Genomic DNA, 13,136 nt, shown 5'->3' with positions numbered 1-13,136 from the left:
TAATGATGGACACTATTTCCATGTTGATGGAGTGACAAAATGTCAGTAACTAATGAGTCTGGGGAAGGAGCATATGGGAATTTTTTATACCCTTCTTACAACTTTTCTGTAAATTTAAATTATCTAAATAAATTGTTTTTAAAATAAAGAGTGAAATTCACGAGTACTTTGAATGGCAGCCAGGATCTATTGTCCACGGTGTAGAAAAAAATTCAATATATAAAATTTAAATACAAAAAAATACCCTAATATTGTTTCAGAGACAAACTTTTGACCTGTCATGGCCTCTATTTAATTGTCTTTGATCTAATTTGGGGTATTCACTTTCTTTTAATATATTAGGGCATATCCCAAAAATGCTACTACACAATATTATCCAAGAGAGTTTTCAGAAGAAGAAAAAGACACACTGGGACAATCGAAGACTCTGACTGAGTTTCTTAACAACGTGTCCATAAGGTAAAAGCTGCATGTGAAGTTTAAAAATATCAATGTAAAGTGTGTATGTGCACTTACAATGGTAGGTCTTTAAAAAACAGCTCCCTGCCTGGTGTCCAGACAGGATGTATGAAGACGTTTATCGGCGGCGTGACACGTTCTACAGACTCTCGGTCTGTCTTTCCCTTCTGTTGCTAAGCAACATCCTAGACCCTCAAATCGAGGGCCCACCACACAGAGTGAGCCGGAAAGGTGTATATGCTGTTTCCTGATGGCAAGTTACCATTGACTCACCACGGTTTCCTAACGGTTTTCCTCGCACTCGCCTTCTTAGCTTCACTGCCTCTTAGAGGTTTACAAAGACGGGGATGCTGTGGGTGCTGGAGATGATCATTACAGTGACGATAGGCATTTACCAAAATTACTTTTAAGTGAGAACCTGAATTCAAGGCAGGTATGGGTTTTGGATAGGTCGCCCTCATCCCTAACTCTTGTGTTGCTGCCGCTGTTACTGGCTCTGAAAGAGAAATGTCTTAAAAACGCCCCCTACCCTGACACTAGGGCCCTAAGCAGAGCCTTGGGACTTTTAAGCCAAAGAAACAGTTTGGCAAGCTCTCATCAAGTTGATATCGGAGTTCAGGTCAGTGGTTCAGGTTCTGCCATCTGTACCAATAGGTCAGTTTCTGTTTCTTTCCAAAATGAAAGATTTGATAGACGAGCTCATATATAGTCCAGGTTAAGTTTTTTATTTTTATTTTTAAGAAAACATTTTAAGATTAAATGTCTTGAAAACTCCAACAACTCTCAAAAGTTGTGACCTATGCTTAGAATCTGGTTCAAAAATTCACTAAAAAGACAAAAAAGAATTCACTAATGATTCAAAGAGAGCTTATTAAGTATTTGCCACTGCCTTACAGCAATGTGGGAGTGTTCCCTATGTGGGCAATGAGAAAGAAAGGAGAAAAATCTGAGGTTTCTTTTCCTCATATCAAAATTAAGTAGTTATTAAGAACAGTAAAAATGAGATGTCTATCTGTGTACAGTGCATTTCAGGGAAATAAACGGTCTGTAGCCAGTTCTCAATTACCTGCATTGGGTATTATTTTTAGCAGCTTTTATTCTTCCCTTTCAATTGCCATGCTTGTAAGAAGAACAGCTTCAGAATTCCCTCCTTGAGATGTGGGAAGCAAGGGCCAGAATTATAAGAAGAAAGAGGAAAATAAGTACCGGAAATTTAACACTGGCCAAGAATGAATAAGCAACCCCCATTTACATCGCAGCCGTGCCTGTTACCCAAGAACTGTTTAAGGTTTACTTAATTTTTTAAGATTAATATAAGCCTGAGTTTGTTCTGGAAGAGAGCCCTTTGATACATGAGCTCTTTTTTTCGCATAGAATTTTGTCCAGAACAAACCTAAGGCAGGCATTATTTGCAACAGAAGAAAAGGATCTGAGAGGAGAGAGAGAAACTTTAAGGAGATGCTCAAATCCACTAAGAAACATTCACTTGAGGGCTTAAGAAAAATGATACCCACAGGCTTTCTCTCAGACAGCAAACCTTGCCAGCCTCCAGTTCATCATTCTCAGGATCCAGGTGGTAGAGTTCAGGCGGACGGACTCGGGAAACCAGAGGGAAGGTGCTGTCTTTACTTCTTCCTCGTGAATTACCTCCCCGTTCAGCCTGGAACAGAAAGAAATGGTTTTGAAAATGCTAACAAATGCTTCTCTTTGAAACTGGGTTTTAAACCTGGATGCTCCGGGTATGAACCTACCCTACACAGGGTTGTTCAGACCTCAATGTGCACGTGAACCAGCTGGGTGTCTTCTTAAAACGCAGGTTCTGACTCGGGAGGTCTGGGGTGTAGCTTGTGACTCCTCATTTCTAACAGTTCCGGTCATGCTGAGGCTGCTGGTCCTAGGAAATGCTTCTAGTTTAACAGATGAGTTTTCGAGAAGGGTTTACAATTAAGCAGTAAGTGATACTGTAATGATTAATGACAGAGGTATTAAATGGTACCCTTGTTTGATATGTTAAGAATATCTATTATGGTATTTACTGCTTGTATATAATTATCTAAATACAAGGTTTTTTCCTTATTTTAGGAAACGTGTAACTGAAAACCATTCTGCTAAAAGCCATATCATCGAATACGAAAATCTAACATCTTAATTCTTTTTTTTCTTTTACAAAATAGTGTTGAAATAGCCCTGCAGCAAAATGAAATCATGAATACATTTGTGGACGACTGGAAAAGCCTGGCGGAAGAAGAAGGCACATTTGGGGACAAGACTGACACCCACCTGAAAGAATACCAGTCCTTCACGGACCTGCACAACCTGGCAGAGAAGATGATCACCTGCATCTGCTGGCATCCGGTTGTCTGCGGTGAGCGGGATCCAGCTGGGAGGCCACTCTGGGCTGACGCTGACAGAGTCAAACCACAGACAGGCTCACTTCCAATGAGACACCGTCCATTCCCGAGTGCAGGCACCTGCCTGCCAAGCACTTTCTGTGCCTTCTCCCATCACGTGTCCTCCCAGCTACCCCATGGGACCGCCCTGGGGTCTCTACAAGCAGGGGACCAAAGTTCAACTCGGGGAAATGACTGGCTCAGGTCGCCCAGCTGTTGCAATGCTGAATCTGGATTTGCCTGGGGCCTGACGACCACCAAGGCTAACTTCCTTCCTCTGATGCCCTGCGGCCCTGATTACTGGGCAAGATAGGAGACACGCCTCCTTCCAAGCACTCAGTACCCAAGGGAGGCAGGGATGTCTGAGGGCAGAACCAGGGACAGAGCCACCCGTGCCCTGTACCTCCTTCCCTCCCCGACACTGTCCTCCTCACCCAAAAAAACACAAACAAACAAAACCCGTCTTTTTCTGACTAAATCATCAAAATGCACTGTTTATTTATACTAATAGTAATCTCAATTTGGACCAGCCACAGTTCAAGTGCTAAATAAGTGACAAGCGGCTATTGGCAACCCTGGTATTAGACAGTAGGGATCCAAGAAAACTCCCATAGAATATTTTCACACAGGTTTGATTGAAATGGAAATGAGCACTGACTATAGAGAAAAGCAAGGCCTGGAGTTCCCAACGTGGTGCAGCTGAAACGAATCTGAGGTTGTGGGTTTGATCCCTGGCCTCGCTCAGTGGGTTAAGGATTCAGAGTTGCCCTGAGCTGTGGTGTAGGCCGGCAGCTGTAGGTCTGATTTGACCCCTAGCTTGGGAACCTCCATATGCCATGAGTGTGGCCCTAAAAAGCAAAACAAACAAACAAACAAACAAAAACAAAAACAAACAAACAAAAAAGGCAAGACCTAAAACCACTTCTCTACGCCCAGTTGCTACAGACTTTAATTCCTGGCTGTGTTTCAATCAGGGCTAATAGCTGTGTCGGTGGCTGTTCGACTCTCCTTTGAAGAAAGAGTCCACTTTTCTGGTAAATTATTGCTGCAGCCATCGCTGATTCTTTTCTGGAGTTTCTCCGATCCCATACATCCTCAGGTAATTCAGCAGAGTCATCCACGTGGTCTAAAAATTTCAAACACTTCTTTCGTGTATCTTTAGCAGTTTTAATCAACAAATGCTTTACAACCACATGATGTTGTAAACCCTCATAAAGTTAGGCTTTCTTCAGTTTCGAATTTGTCATCATTCTGTTTGAGCAAAACTCAAGTTTACACTTGGTTTATTGGAAAGGTTTATTGGAACAAACCAACATGTTATTTCAAAAAATATTGTGAGAGGCATGTTCGATTGATCTTAAGGAGAAACCCTTTTATGAGCTTTATGAGATTTTAGTGTCACCTGATTTTCCTCAGTTCCCAGGATCATGGTAGGAGATGGTGGCGGGTAAAGATGACTGTATGAGAGACAGTGGGGAGGGCGGGGACAGTGGCTCTAGAGAGCACACGGCCCATCTGCGGGGACAGCCCCGCTTCGGCTCTTGCCAGGTGGTCCCACTCATCAAGTTTTGTGTGACATCTCCCAATTTTTATTTATTTTTTGCTTTTAGCTTTTTAATTTTAATTAAAAATTCAGAAACAATGTTAATCAAATAGGTTTCTAATTGATGGTTAAATACTTAGGGACATCGAGTGTCTAAATTCATAAGTTTTCCTTTACTGGTTGTGCAAACAGTGTAAACATGTATGAGCAGCTGATGGTGAGAGAAGGTCAAGCGCCAGATGAAGGTCAAGGATGAAGACAGGGCTTTAAACAGGATGCGCTTGGCTATGGCCCCCCCCACACACTAAGGAGTTAATCCTCAACTGGGTGATGGGCTGCATTTCCTGACCCCCTGGCTGGCCCCCATGAGGGTTAGCTTTCCCACCCCAGCAAAGGCCCTCAGGACACAGTTCACCCTGGGGGCTGGGAACTCACCCTGAGACCTTTAGGCGCTGACACGCTGGGCCAGCCTGGCCCTGGTCCCTGCGGCGGTGTCAACACTGAGCACAGCAACAGCTGTAGAAGGTGGCCTCGGGCCTTGCAGAAGGTTACAGAATGGGGGTCTGCAGAGCGGGTCTGAAGCTGCAGGAAACAGACACCAGGATGCACACCTTTGGGACACGGCTGCAGTAGAGCCAGCACTCTGAGCAGCTGCTCCCCCTCGCAAGTCATCCGCTTGGTTCAACCCTGGATACTTGGGGTTTGTTGTCCTGCGGGTGACTGAGCCCCTAGGGGCGGGTATTGCAGGTGAAGCCAGGGCAGTGCTGCCCCTCCCTCAGCATCCACTTGCGCAGCCCGGGCAGAAGCACAGCATCGCTGTGGACGGCCAAGCTCTCCAGGCAGCTCCAGCGGCCGCCCGCCAACATCTCCCAATTTTTAAATAGCCCAATGAAAACCAAACCAAAACGCACAGCAGCCCAATTAAATAAGGCTGCATGCTGGGTTTGCCTCCGTGTTCAGTTTCCGGTGTGTGCTCCAGATGGCTTCTGCTTAGGGGAGGGTGCTTTGCAATGTTAGATTACCTTTTTTCAACGTACTTGAATATAACGATATTTTGCTTCTATAAGGCATTCTATAACTAGGGCTTTCCCTAATAAACTCTAGCTTCGCCTTAGTCCTTCCCTAATCCATCGGAATGAAGGCAGTTTTACTGTTAGAGAGTCTAGATGCTTTAATTATTACAGATACAGAGATCAAAATGGCAGCTCAATCGTCCTTCCTCGTCAGCTACTTATCACAAGAAAGGTGGCCTTTCTCTGGCTGCGGTTTTCCTACCTCCTCTGCAGTGTGGAAGGCTCCCCACTGCCGGCCATGGGAGCATGGCCCAACTTCCAGACAAATAGGAAGCAGGAAGAAAAACTCGCCTTTCCTCTGTTCTGAAGAATAGCTTTTAAAAGACTTGCAAATAATTTGCTAAAGAAATAATGCAAATGATTAATTTTGTCTTTGTTCTAATCAAAACTATAGGAAAGTATTAAAGGTTGTATTTTCAAAAACAGGTTTCTCCATAAAGAACCAACTAAACCAAGATAATCCGCCGCAATTCCAATTCGAACTCTTTAGCTCGGTGGTGGAAAACCCACGGCCTCTGGAGCCTGTGTTTTTGGCCGTTATCTTTATGGAAGAGCGGTCACCATGCAACCATGCAAGTGTGTAGCACAGTGCCAGCACAGCAGGGCAGGTGTTCACTGTGGTTACTACACCTATTTGCTCACAAATAAGTGTGTTCCTTTCAGGGCTTCCCCCCGCCCTCCAGGCACTTGATTTTGTTTACCTCTGGGTTCTGTGTTGTTTTAAAATTTGAAATACCACCGGCAGTGTTGCCAGTGATAATATTGTTCAACATGTTTTAATTTTGAGCGCTCTCTCTGTGCCAGGCCCTGTATACAGCAGGGAATAGATAATACAACATCCTGGCCTCCCAGACATAGAGGTTGCTGTCTGCTTACCGGAAGCACTCTCATAGTTTTTTATTTATAACACATGATGATACGCTCCAACAATGACCAGTGGAGGGTAGGGGTGGGGAGACGGGCCTCGAGGACCTACCTGCTCTGGGTCAACATCCAGGATAAAACTCGGTGACAGCAGCTTCCAATCCAGAGGTAGAATTCTAGGAATGGACTCCAGGTGCATGGTTCTTATAGATTTGACTTTTGACTGTCTTCATATTATTTTCTGCCCATGAGCCTAATAGTTTCTCTCACGGTCTCTTGAACTTGGTGGGGGTTTCCCCTTAGCTAATGCTGGAGAGCCCGGATGACATCTTCTGCTTCAAGTTCTGTCCGAGTGACCCTAATATCATTGCTGGAGGCTGCATGAATGGGCAGGTACACATGAGCTTTTTCAACTCTTTATTAGACGATATTCTGTAACAATATTGGTCGGTAGTTTTTTGAACTTAAGCGTTCAGTTCAGCAGGGGAAACACATGTCAGCATGTCTGCCACTGTATCTGGGCTCGCGAGGTCCGCAGGAAACCCTGCTGTGATAACGGGGACAAAACCTGGTGTCGCTGGGTTAGAACCACATATTACAAGCCCGCACAGAAGAACAAACCCAAAAGCATGAATGCCTTTTGGTCAAGAGGCCTCTTCTGAAATTTCCCCAGGGGTACAGGAGTCAGGGAATGATCCAGACTTTAAACAGAATTCTCTGGAAAACAGCCTGTATCACCGAATTTATGTTTGTATACCGCAATGTCCCGTTTGCTCTTTTTCTTTTTCTCCTTAAGTTGTCTAATTTATATGAAGTTTAGATTCTATCTTCCAATTGCCTGTCTCTCCAAAAAAGCAAAATAGAGATCTTACAGCTATTTTGTGACCGAAGTTTAAGTCCACTGTGATAGCCGTTGAGTCTGACCACTGCAGGGGTGCCTTATCTTTTGTGTGTGACTGGGAAGCGCCCTGTGGTGGACTGTGAACATCTGCATCATCCATCCCCTCATCCAGAACAAAACATCTAAGAAACCTAATTTTTTTCCTTTTTGGCCGCACCTGAGACGAATGGAAGTTCCCAGGGCCAGGGATCGAATTGGAGCCATGGCTGTGACATGGTCACATCCTGAACCCACTGCGCCCTCAATGGGAACTCCTAAGAAAATCAATTTTTTCTTTGGTTTTGTTCAGTAGTAACTGGCGATCATAAGGATGACCTGGAGCTCCTCCTCCAAAAGCCCTGCAGACCCTGAAATGCCCTTTTTACTTATTGCGAAGTTTGCTTTAGAATACTTTGTAAAAGTAAATGATAAAAATCAAATCATTCATAGTTCTATCATCCTGACGTTCTGTTAAGGTCTTAGTATTCTAATTTAGTGTCACATGGGATACTTTATTCTGATTTTTCAAAAATGACCATCCATGTATATATGCAAATTCAAAATTGGCCATAATATTCATTTGAATAGAAATCATAGCTTCCTAGCCTTTTGGACAATTTCGGGTGTTTGCACGTAATTCTGGAGAACAGACTGCTTTCTCCTGGGTCTAAGACAGCTGTCCCCAGAACAAGCACATTCCCCGAACAGAGGAAGAACTCTCCCTGGAGCAGAGAGAATTGCATGATGTCTACATTGGCTTTTAAAAGAAACGGCTAGAATTTACTTACACAAGCACAACACCCAAAGTGCTTAAACTCTTTTATGAAGAAGAAAACATTTCTTATACTCACTTTAAAAGTTGCCGTCTTATACACGGGCTAAATTTGATTATCCTCCCAAGGCGATTGATTTATCAGAGTGCATACAATTCCAATAGGGGTTTTTTTAAATGTTCAATATCCAATTCGCTACTTCCTGAAAATAGATTGCAATGACATTTATTTCTGTTCCAGATTGTCATGTGGGATATTACCGCACACGCAGATCGAATAGAAAACATCAAGGCAGGTGGTAACAGAAGTAAGAAAGTCACACTCAAGGTTAGCTTTTCCTCACTTCTCACTTGCAAGTTTTTTCCATTCAGGAGTTTATCAAAAAAGTACATAACAGGATTGGAGTTCCGGTCACGATTCAGAGGAAACAAATCTGACTAGCATCCGCGAGAACGCAGGTTCGATCCTTGGCCTCACTCAGTGGGTTAAGGATCTGGCGTTGCGGTGAGCTATGGCGTAAGTTGCAGACTCCACTTGGATCCTGTGTTGCTGTGCCTGTGGCATAGGTTGGCAGCTATAGTTCCAATTCCACCCTTAGCCTGGGAACCTCCATATATCACGGGTGTAGCTCTAATAAGACCAAAAAAAAAAAAAAAAAAAAAAAAGGCACATGACAGGGTTGCCGAGATAAACAAAGACTCAGTTCTAAGCCTTCACATCCTCCTTCAAAAATGGGATCTCACTGGTTCCTTAGAGAATGGGTCAATCTTTGTTGTTAAAAGTTCATAGACAAAATCTTAGGCCAAATTGAAGGGGAGAGAGGTTAATCTTATTACTAGACTCTGGGATACATAGAAACCCTAATTTATGTTTTTCCTTGAGCTGGTACTTCTCTAAGTCATTGATTTTAGTTGGAATGATAAGTCAAGTATGAGTTCATTCATCAGCTCTCCGAATTTAGCCCATAACTTTCTTTTCCCATTTTACAGCCTATGTTTCTCCTTGAACCAGACAGCAACAAAGAGGCGATGTATATCAGGCAGTGTGCCGTCTCCTCGATAGAAAACGGCCATAGGAAAGTAATTACAGATATTCACTGGCTGCCTGACACATTTGAGGTGAGTCTTGGTGCCTTCATACTTTTCTCCAGCTGGCTTGTAAGTTTTCAGAAGATTTTAATTGAAGAAATTGTCTCAAGTCAACAGTTCATTTGCATTTAAGTTGTGATATAACCAGGAACTAGACATCACACAGTTGTGTCACTGGTTGCCCAGCCAATATCTGACGTGGGGATGAGAAGAAGACCAGTGTTTCAACTTTGATGCTTTATAAACCACTAAAAAGTGTAGGTAGTGTTAACACTGGTAGAATGGTGGAGAGGAGAGGGTTGTAGAAACAGAGTGCAGATATTTTACACTCTTAGCCTTCATGGGTGTAACATCTGTGATTTCAGCTACTCAGAGCAGGCGACCCTGAAGATCTGTGACAGTAGAAACGTGTCACTTTGCAGGCAGTCTTGAATTGTGTGCATCGTGAAAACTACCTGTGCAGTGACTGAGTCAGCTGACTGCCCAGCATCTGCGCTGCAGGTCAGCTTTGTGGTTCTGTTCTTGACCCACAAAGGTTGTGATTTTGAAAACCAGTAAGCTTCCCAGATATTTCCGTCAAGGAGCTAAGAGTCTCCTATGTATTGAAACATTAAAAGGTGAGGCTATCAAAAACTATTCTGAAAATTTAGAGTAATGAAAGGGGACTAGCCCTTCAAGGTATTCAAATGGTTATGCAAAAACAGTTACTCTTCAGAGTTGTAATGGACCAAGATAAACAGCTCAAACAGAGTGTCCGCTAAAGTTTAACGTGTAATAATGGAGGTTGCAACACAAGGAAAGAGTTGATATAAAACTCATTTCAGTTCACACCAGACGCACAAATTAATCCAGGTGATTATAATTTAAATAAAAATAACAAATCACAGGACAAATACAGCAACTCAGAATAGAATATCATATTTCTGGATCTGATAGTTTTCTAAGGTAATGTTGAAAGAAATTCAAAACATACCTGTAAATTTCTAAATTAAAAATAAACAGCAAATAGCAAAATGAAGAAAACTATCTGCCCCAAATATAGTAAATACAGGTTTTCCAGTAAATAAGGACTGGGAACTCCCATATGCCACAGGTGCAGGACCTTAAAAAAAACAAAAACAAAAACAAAAAGTAATTACTGTTCTAGATACACAGAACTTACTTCTAGCATTTTTAAAAAATAGATTAACAGATTGGGTTCCGTCTTTGAAAATCGGAGTGGAATATCCTGTCAACTTGTCACTTGCTCGGCAGATTGGTATGTCTTATTTTAATCATTATCTAGTGTTTTTATACAACGTGTTCTTTTTTAGATGCTTCTGAAGTCATTGTCCTCTCCTGTTCCTTAAGTAAGTTTTATTGTGGAAATTAAACTTAGTATAACCAAAGGACAGATAGTAGATTGTTGCTGGATAAAAAAACAATCTTTTTATAGGTACAGATGTGCTGCAAAAAGAATTAACTCAGTTTCGTTAGTAATGTCGCATAGCATGTCAGTAGTTATTCTGCTTCTTCACATTCACGTGCCGTTGGAACGCGGCCTCTGTTCGCCCAGTACCAAATAGAAACAGAGTTTCGGGTGAAATAGAAAAGAACGGCTCTATTGCTTTGCCAGGCAAAGGGGCCACAGCAGGTTAGTGCCCTCAAAACGGTGTGTCCTGCCCTGGAGAGGGTAGTGAGGAGTCCTGTTTGAGTTACCATCAACCTATCCAAAGACTCTAACTTACACATCCAGATTCTTTAGTCATGTTTTACATTTATTAATCGGGTTACTCATAACCTCAGTGACTGAAATATGGAGCTGATATGGTATATTCTTTGCTGTTCTTACTATGTTTTCACTTAATTATGACAAAGACATTATAAACCCAGCAGTTCTAGTCCTATATATGTGTGTGTCCAAGAGAAAGGAAAACCTATATCCACCTGTTCAAAGCAGCATTGTTCCTAATAACAGCCACAAAGCAGAATAACCCAAATTTATGTCCTCGTCGCTCAGCCCGTCACATGAAGAATGGGTAAAGAAAGCGCCCTATATTCCATTCAATGGACTGTTAGGTGCCAATGGAAGAATGAGGTACTGCTGTAGCTTATCATAGAAATGAACTTTGAAAACAAGCTAAAGGAAAGAAGCCAGTCGTGAAAGACCACTTAGTATATGAGTCCATTTATTTGAAATGTCCAGGACAGACAAATCTATCGAGACAGGAAGCAGAGTTGAGGTTGCCCAGGGCTGACGGGAGAGACTGAGGGGAGTGAGTCTCCACGGGGGAGAAAAATCTTCTAGGATTGAGTGTGGTGATGACTTGCACAACTCAGTGAATAGTAAAAACCACTGAACTGTGTACTTTAAGTGGGTGAATTTTGTGGTGTGTGAGTTATATTTCAATAAAGCTGTTAGGTTTTAAAAACGTGTCAATCTCCAAACTCAATTCTCATGTATAATAATATTAGCCTCCATACTAGTGAAGCTGGTAAACACCCCTATAAACTGTATAATTCCCTAAAATGTAAAATGTGAAACAGTCCTGTTTCATTTTTAAAAAGTCCTAGTTTCAGAGAAATTAGATATAGCCACAATCACGTGGCTAAGGCGTAGTGGCAAGAATGGTAGTCCCAACTTCTTCTTTGTACTTAATAAAAACAAACTGTAAACTTTTTTAAAGCACAATATGCTTTTGGGATATCAGACCACAGAAAGCTTTAAGCTCCCAACCACCAGCAGAGAAAAAGAAAGAAGAAAGTATTGAAATTCCCTTTGACCTGCCATCCACTTTTCTGCATCTAGATCTCTCCTGGAAGCCTCTCTCTAAGGCAAGTGCCATGGGTTTTAGTCCATTTTATCTGCTTATATACACGATGTAGTTTATATGCATAGATACACACACACACACACACACACACACACACACAGCAGAGCAGGCCAAATTAACACACGACATTACAGTCCATGTGTTCCTTCAACCAATAAATTATCTCATTGAGAGTTATTATAACGCTTGCCGAGGTCAAGCCACAAATCGCAATTATTGGGAAGTCAAGATAGGTATTTGTTCGGGTACAAGCAGGCTACAACTTCTCAGGATTTGTGTGATAATTATTCAATTGCATAGCAGCTGCTTCAAACTGGTAGGATCTCCTGGAAAAGCTAATTTTACCGCTATTGTGGCCAAAATTCTGAGTTTTGCATATCAGTAGTAGAAATGTATTGTAACGCCTACGCGCACATAAAACTGAAAGTAATTGAAGGAGAAACTATTTGTAGTTATTGTCAATGGCAGAGCATGAAGAGACATTTTAATTTAAGAAAGATAACGGCTGTGGGTGGGATGTGTGTGAAAAAGCAGGCATGAACTTCTGACACTGATGGCTCTCAGTCTTCAGAAGGTCTAATTCTAATTCTAAACTTAGTATTTTTCTTTTCCTTTGATGTACAAGTATCACTAGAACGACATTATCATGTATTCGCTCCCAGGGAAAAAGGGGGCACGTAGGGTGAGAATAATTCTGAAATAACTGGGATTAGAAATTAGAAAGAGAGGACTAGAAAGTTCCTGGAATAAGATTTACTGGGCTGTGGATGGTTTAAAAAGAAGCCAGCCAACCAAACGTCACCTGCGAATAACCGCATGGCATGTGGACCAACATCCTGATGGAGAAGAGGAGGAGGGAGCCGTGAGGGGGACGTGGCAGGTGTGCCGGTTTCCCACCCCCGGGTCCGGAGCTCAGGAGCGCCCCGCCCCGCAGGGGACCCGGCAGGCAGTCCTGGGGGCGCCTCTGACGAAAAGGTTTCAGGAACATGGGAAGACGCCATTATTTTATGTTATTACCAACAATGATGTACCATGGAATAGAAAACAACATTTTCAGAAATTAAACAACACATGAGACTTTGGGATTTAGAAATGAGCCCTCCCAGACAGGCTCCCCTCAGTAGCCAGGTTTTAAAAACTGTGGGTTAGGTGCTTTCTGCGAGGGGGGAAAGCAACCACAATCTGCAGGAGAATGGAGAGGGGAACAGGAGCAGGAAGCAGGACCCAGAGGTCTGGGGGCAGAAGGGAAAAGC

General features: G+C 42.6%; 1 protein-coding gene across 9 annotated transcripts in view; it reads left to right on the top strand.

Annotated features, from left to right (window-relative positions):
* Positions 1-13,136, top strand: part of WDR63 (WD repeat domain 63) — a 61,249-nt gene that overhangs the window by 20,477 nt on the left and 27,636 nt on the right. For 6 of the 9 annotated variants that reach the window (XM_001928466.6, XM_021090348.1, XM_013981172.2 and 3 more), the window contains 8 exons: positions 343-459; positions 2,634-2,824; positions 3,824-3,948; positions 6,633-6,722; positions 8,223-8,309; positions 8,972-9,100; positions 10,255-10,328; positions 11,737-11,884. In XM_001928466.6, the coding sequence (XP_001928501.1) occupies positions 343-459; positions 2,634-2,824; positions 3,824-3,948; positions 6,633-6,722; positions 8,223-8,309; positions 8,972-9,100; positions 10,255-10,328; positions 11,737-11,884 (961 nt within the window). The remainder of the gene's footprint in view (positions 1-342; positions 460-2,633; positions 2,825-3,823; positions 3,949-6,632; positions 6,723-8,222; positions 8,310-8,971; positions 9,101-10,254; positions 10,329-11,736; positions 11,885-13,136) is intronic. The other 3 variants (XM_021090350.1, XM_021090352.1, XM_021090349.1) reach the window with 1 other exon arrangement.

The sequence above is a fragment of the Sus scrofa genome, chromosome 4 (assembly GCF_000003025.6).
Source record: "Sus scrofa isolate TJ Tabasco breed Duroc chromosome 4, Sscrofa11.1, whole genome shotgun sequence".
Classification (NCBI taxonomy): domain Eukaryota; kingdom Metazoa; phylum Chordata; class Mammalia; order Artiodactyla; family Suidae; genus Sus; species Sus scrofa.
The sequence above is the reverse complement of the archived record's forward strand: the minus strand, read 5'-3'. Positions and strand labels throughout refer to the sequence as shown.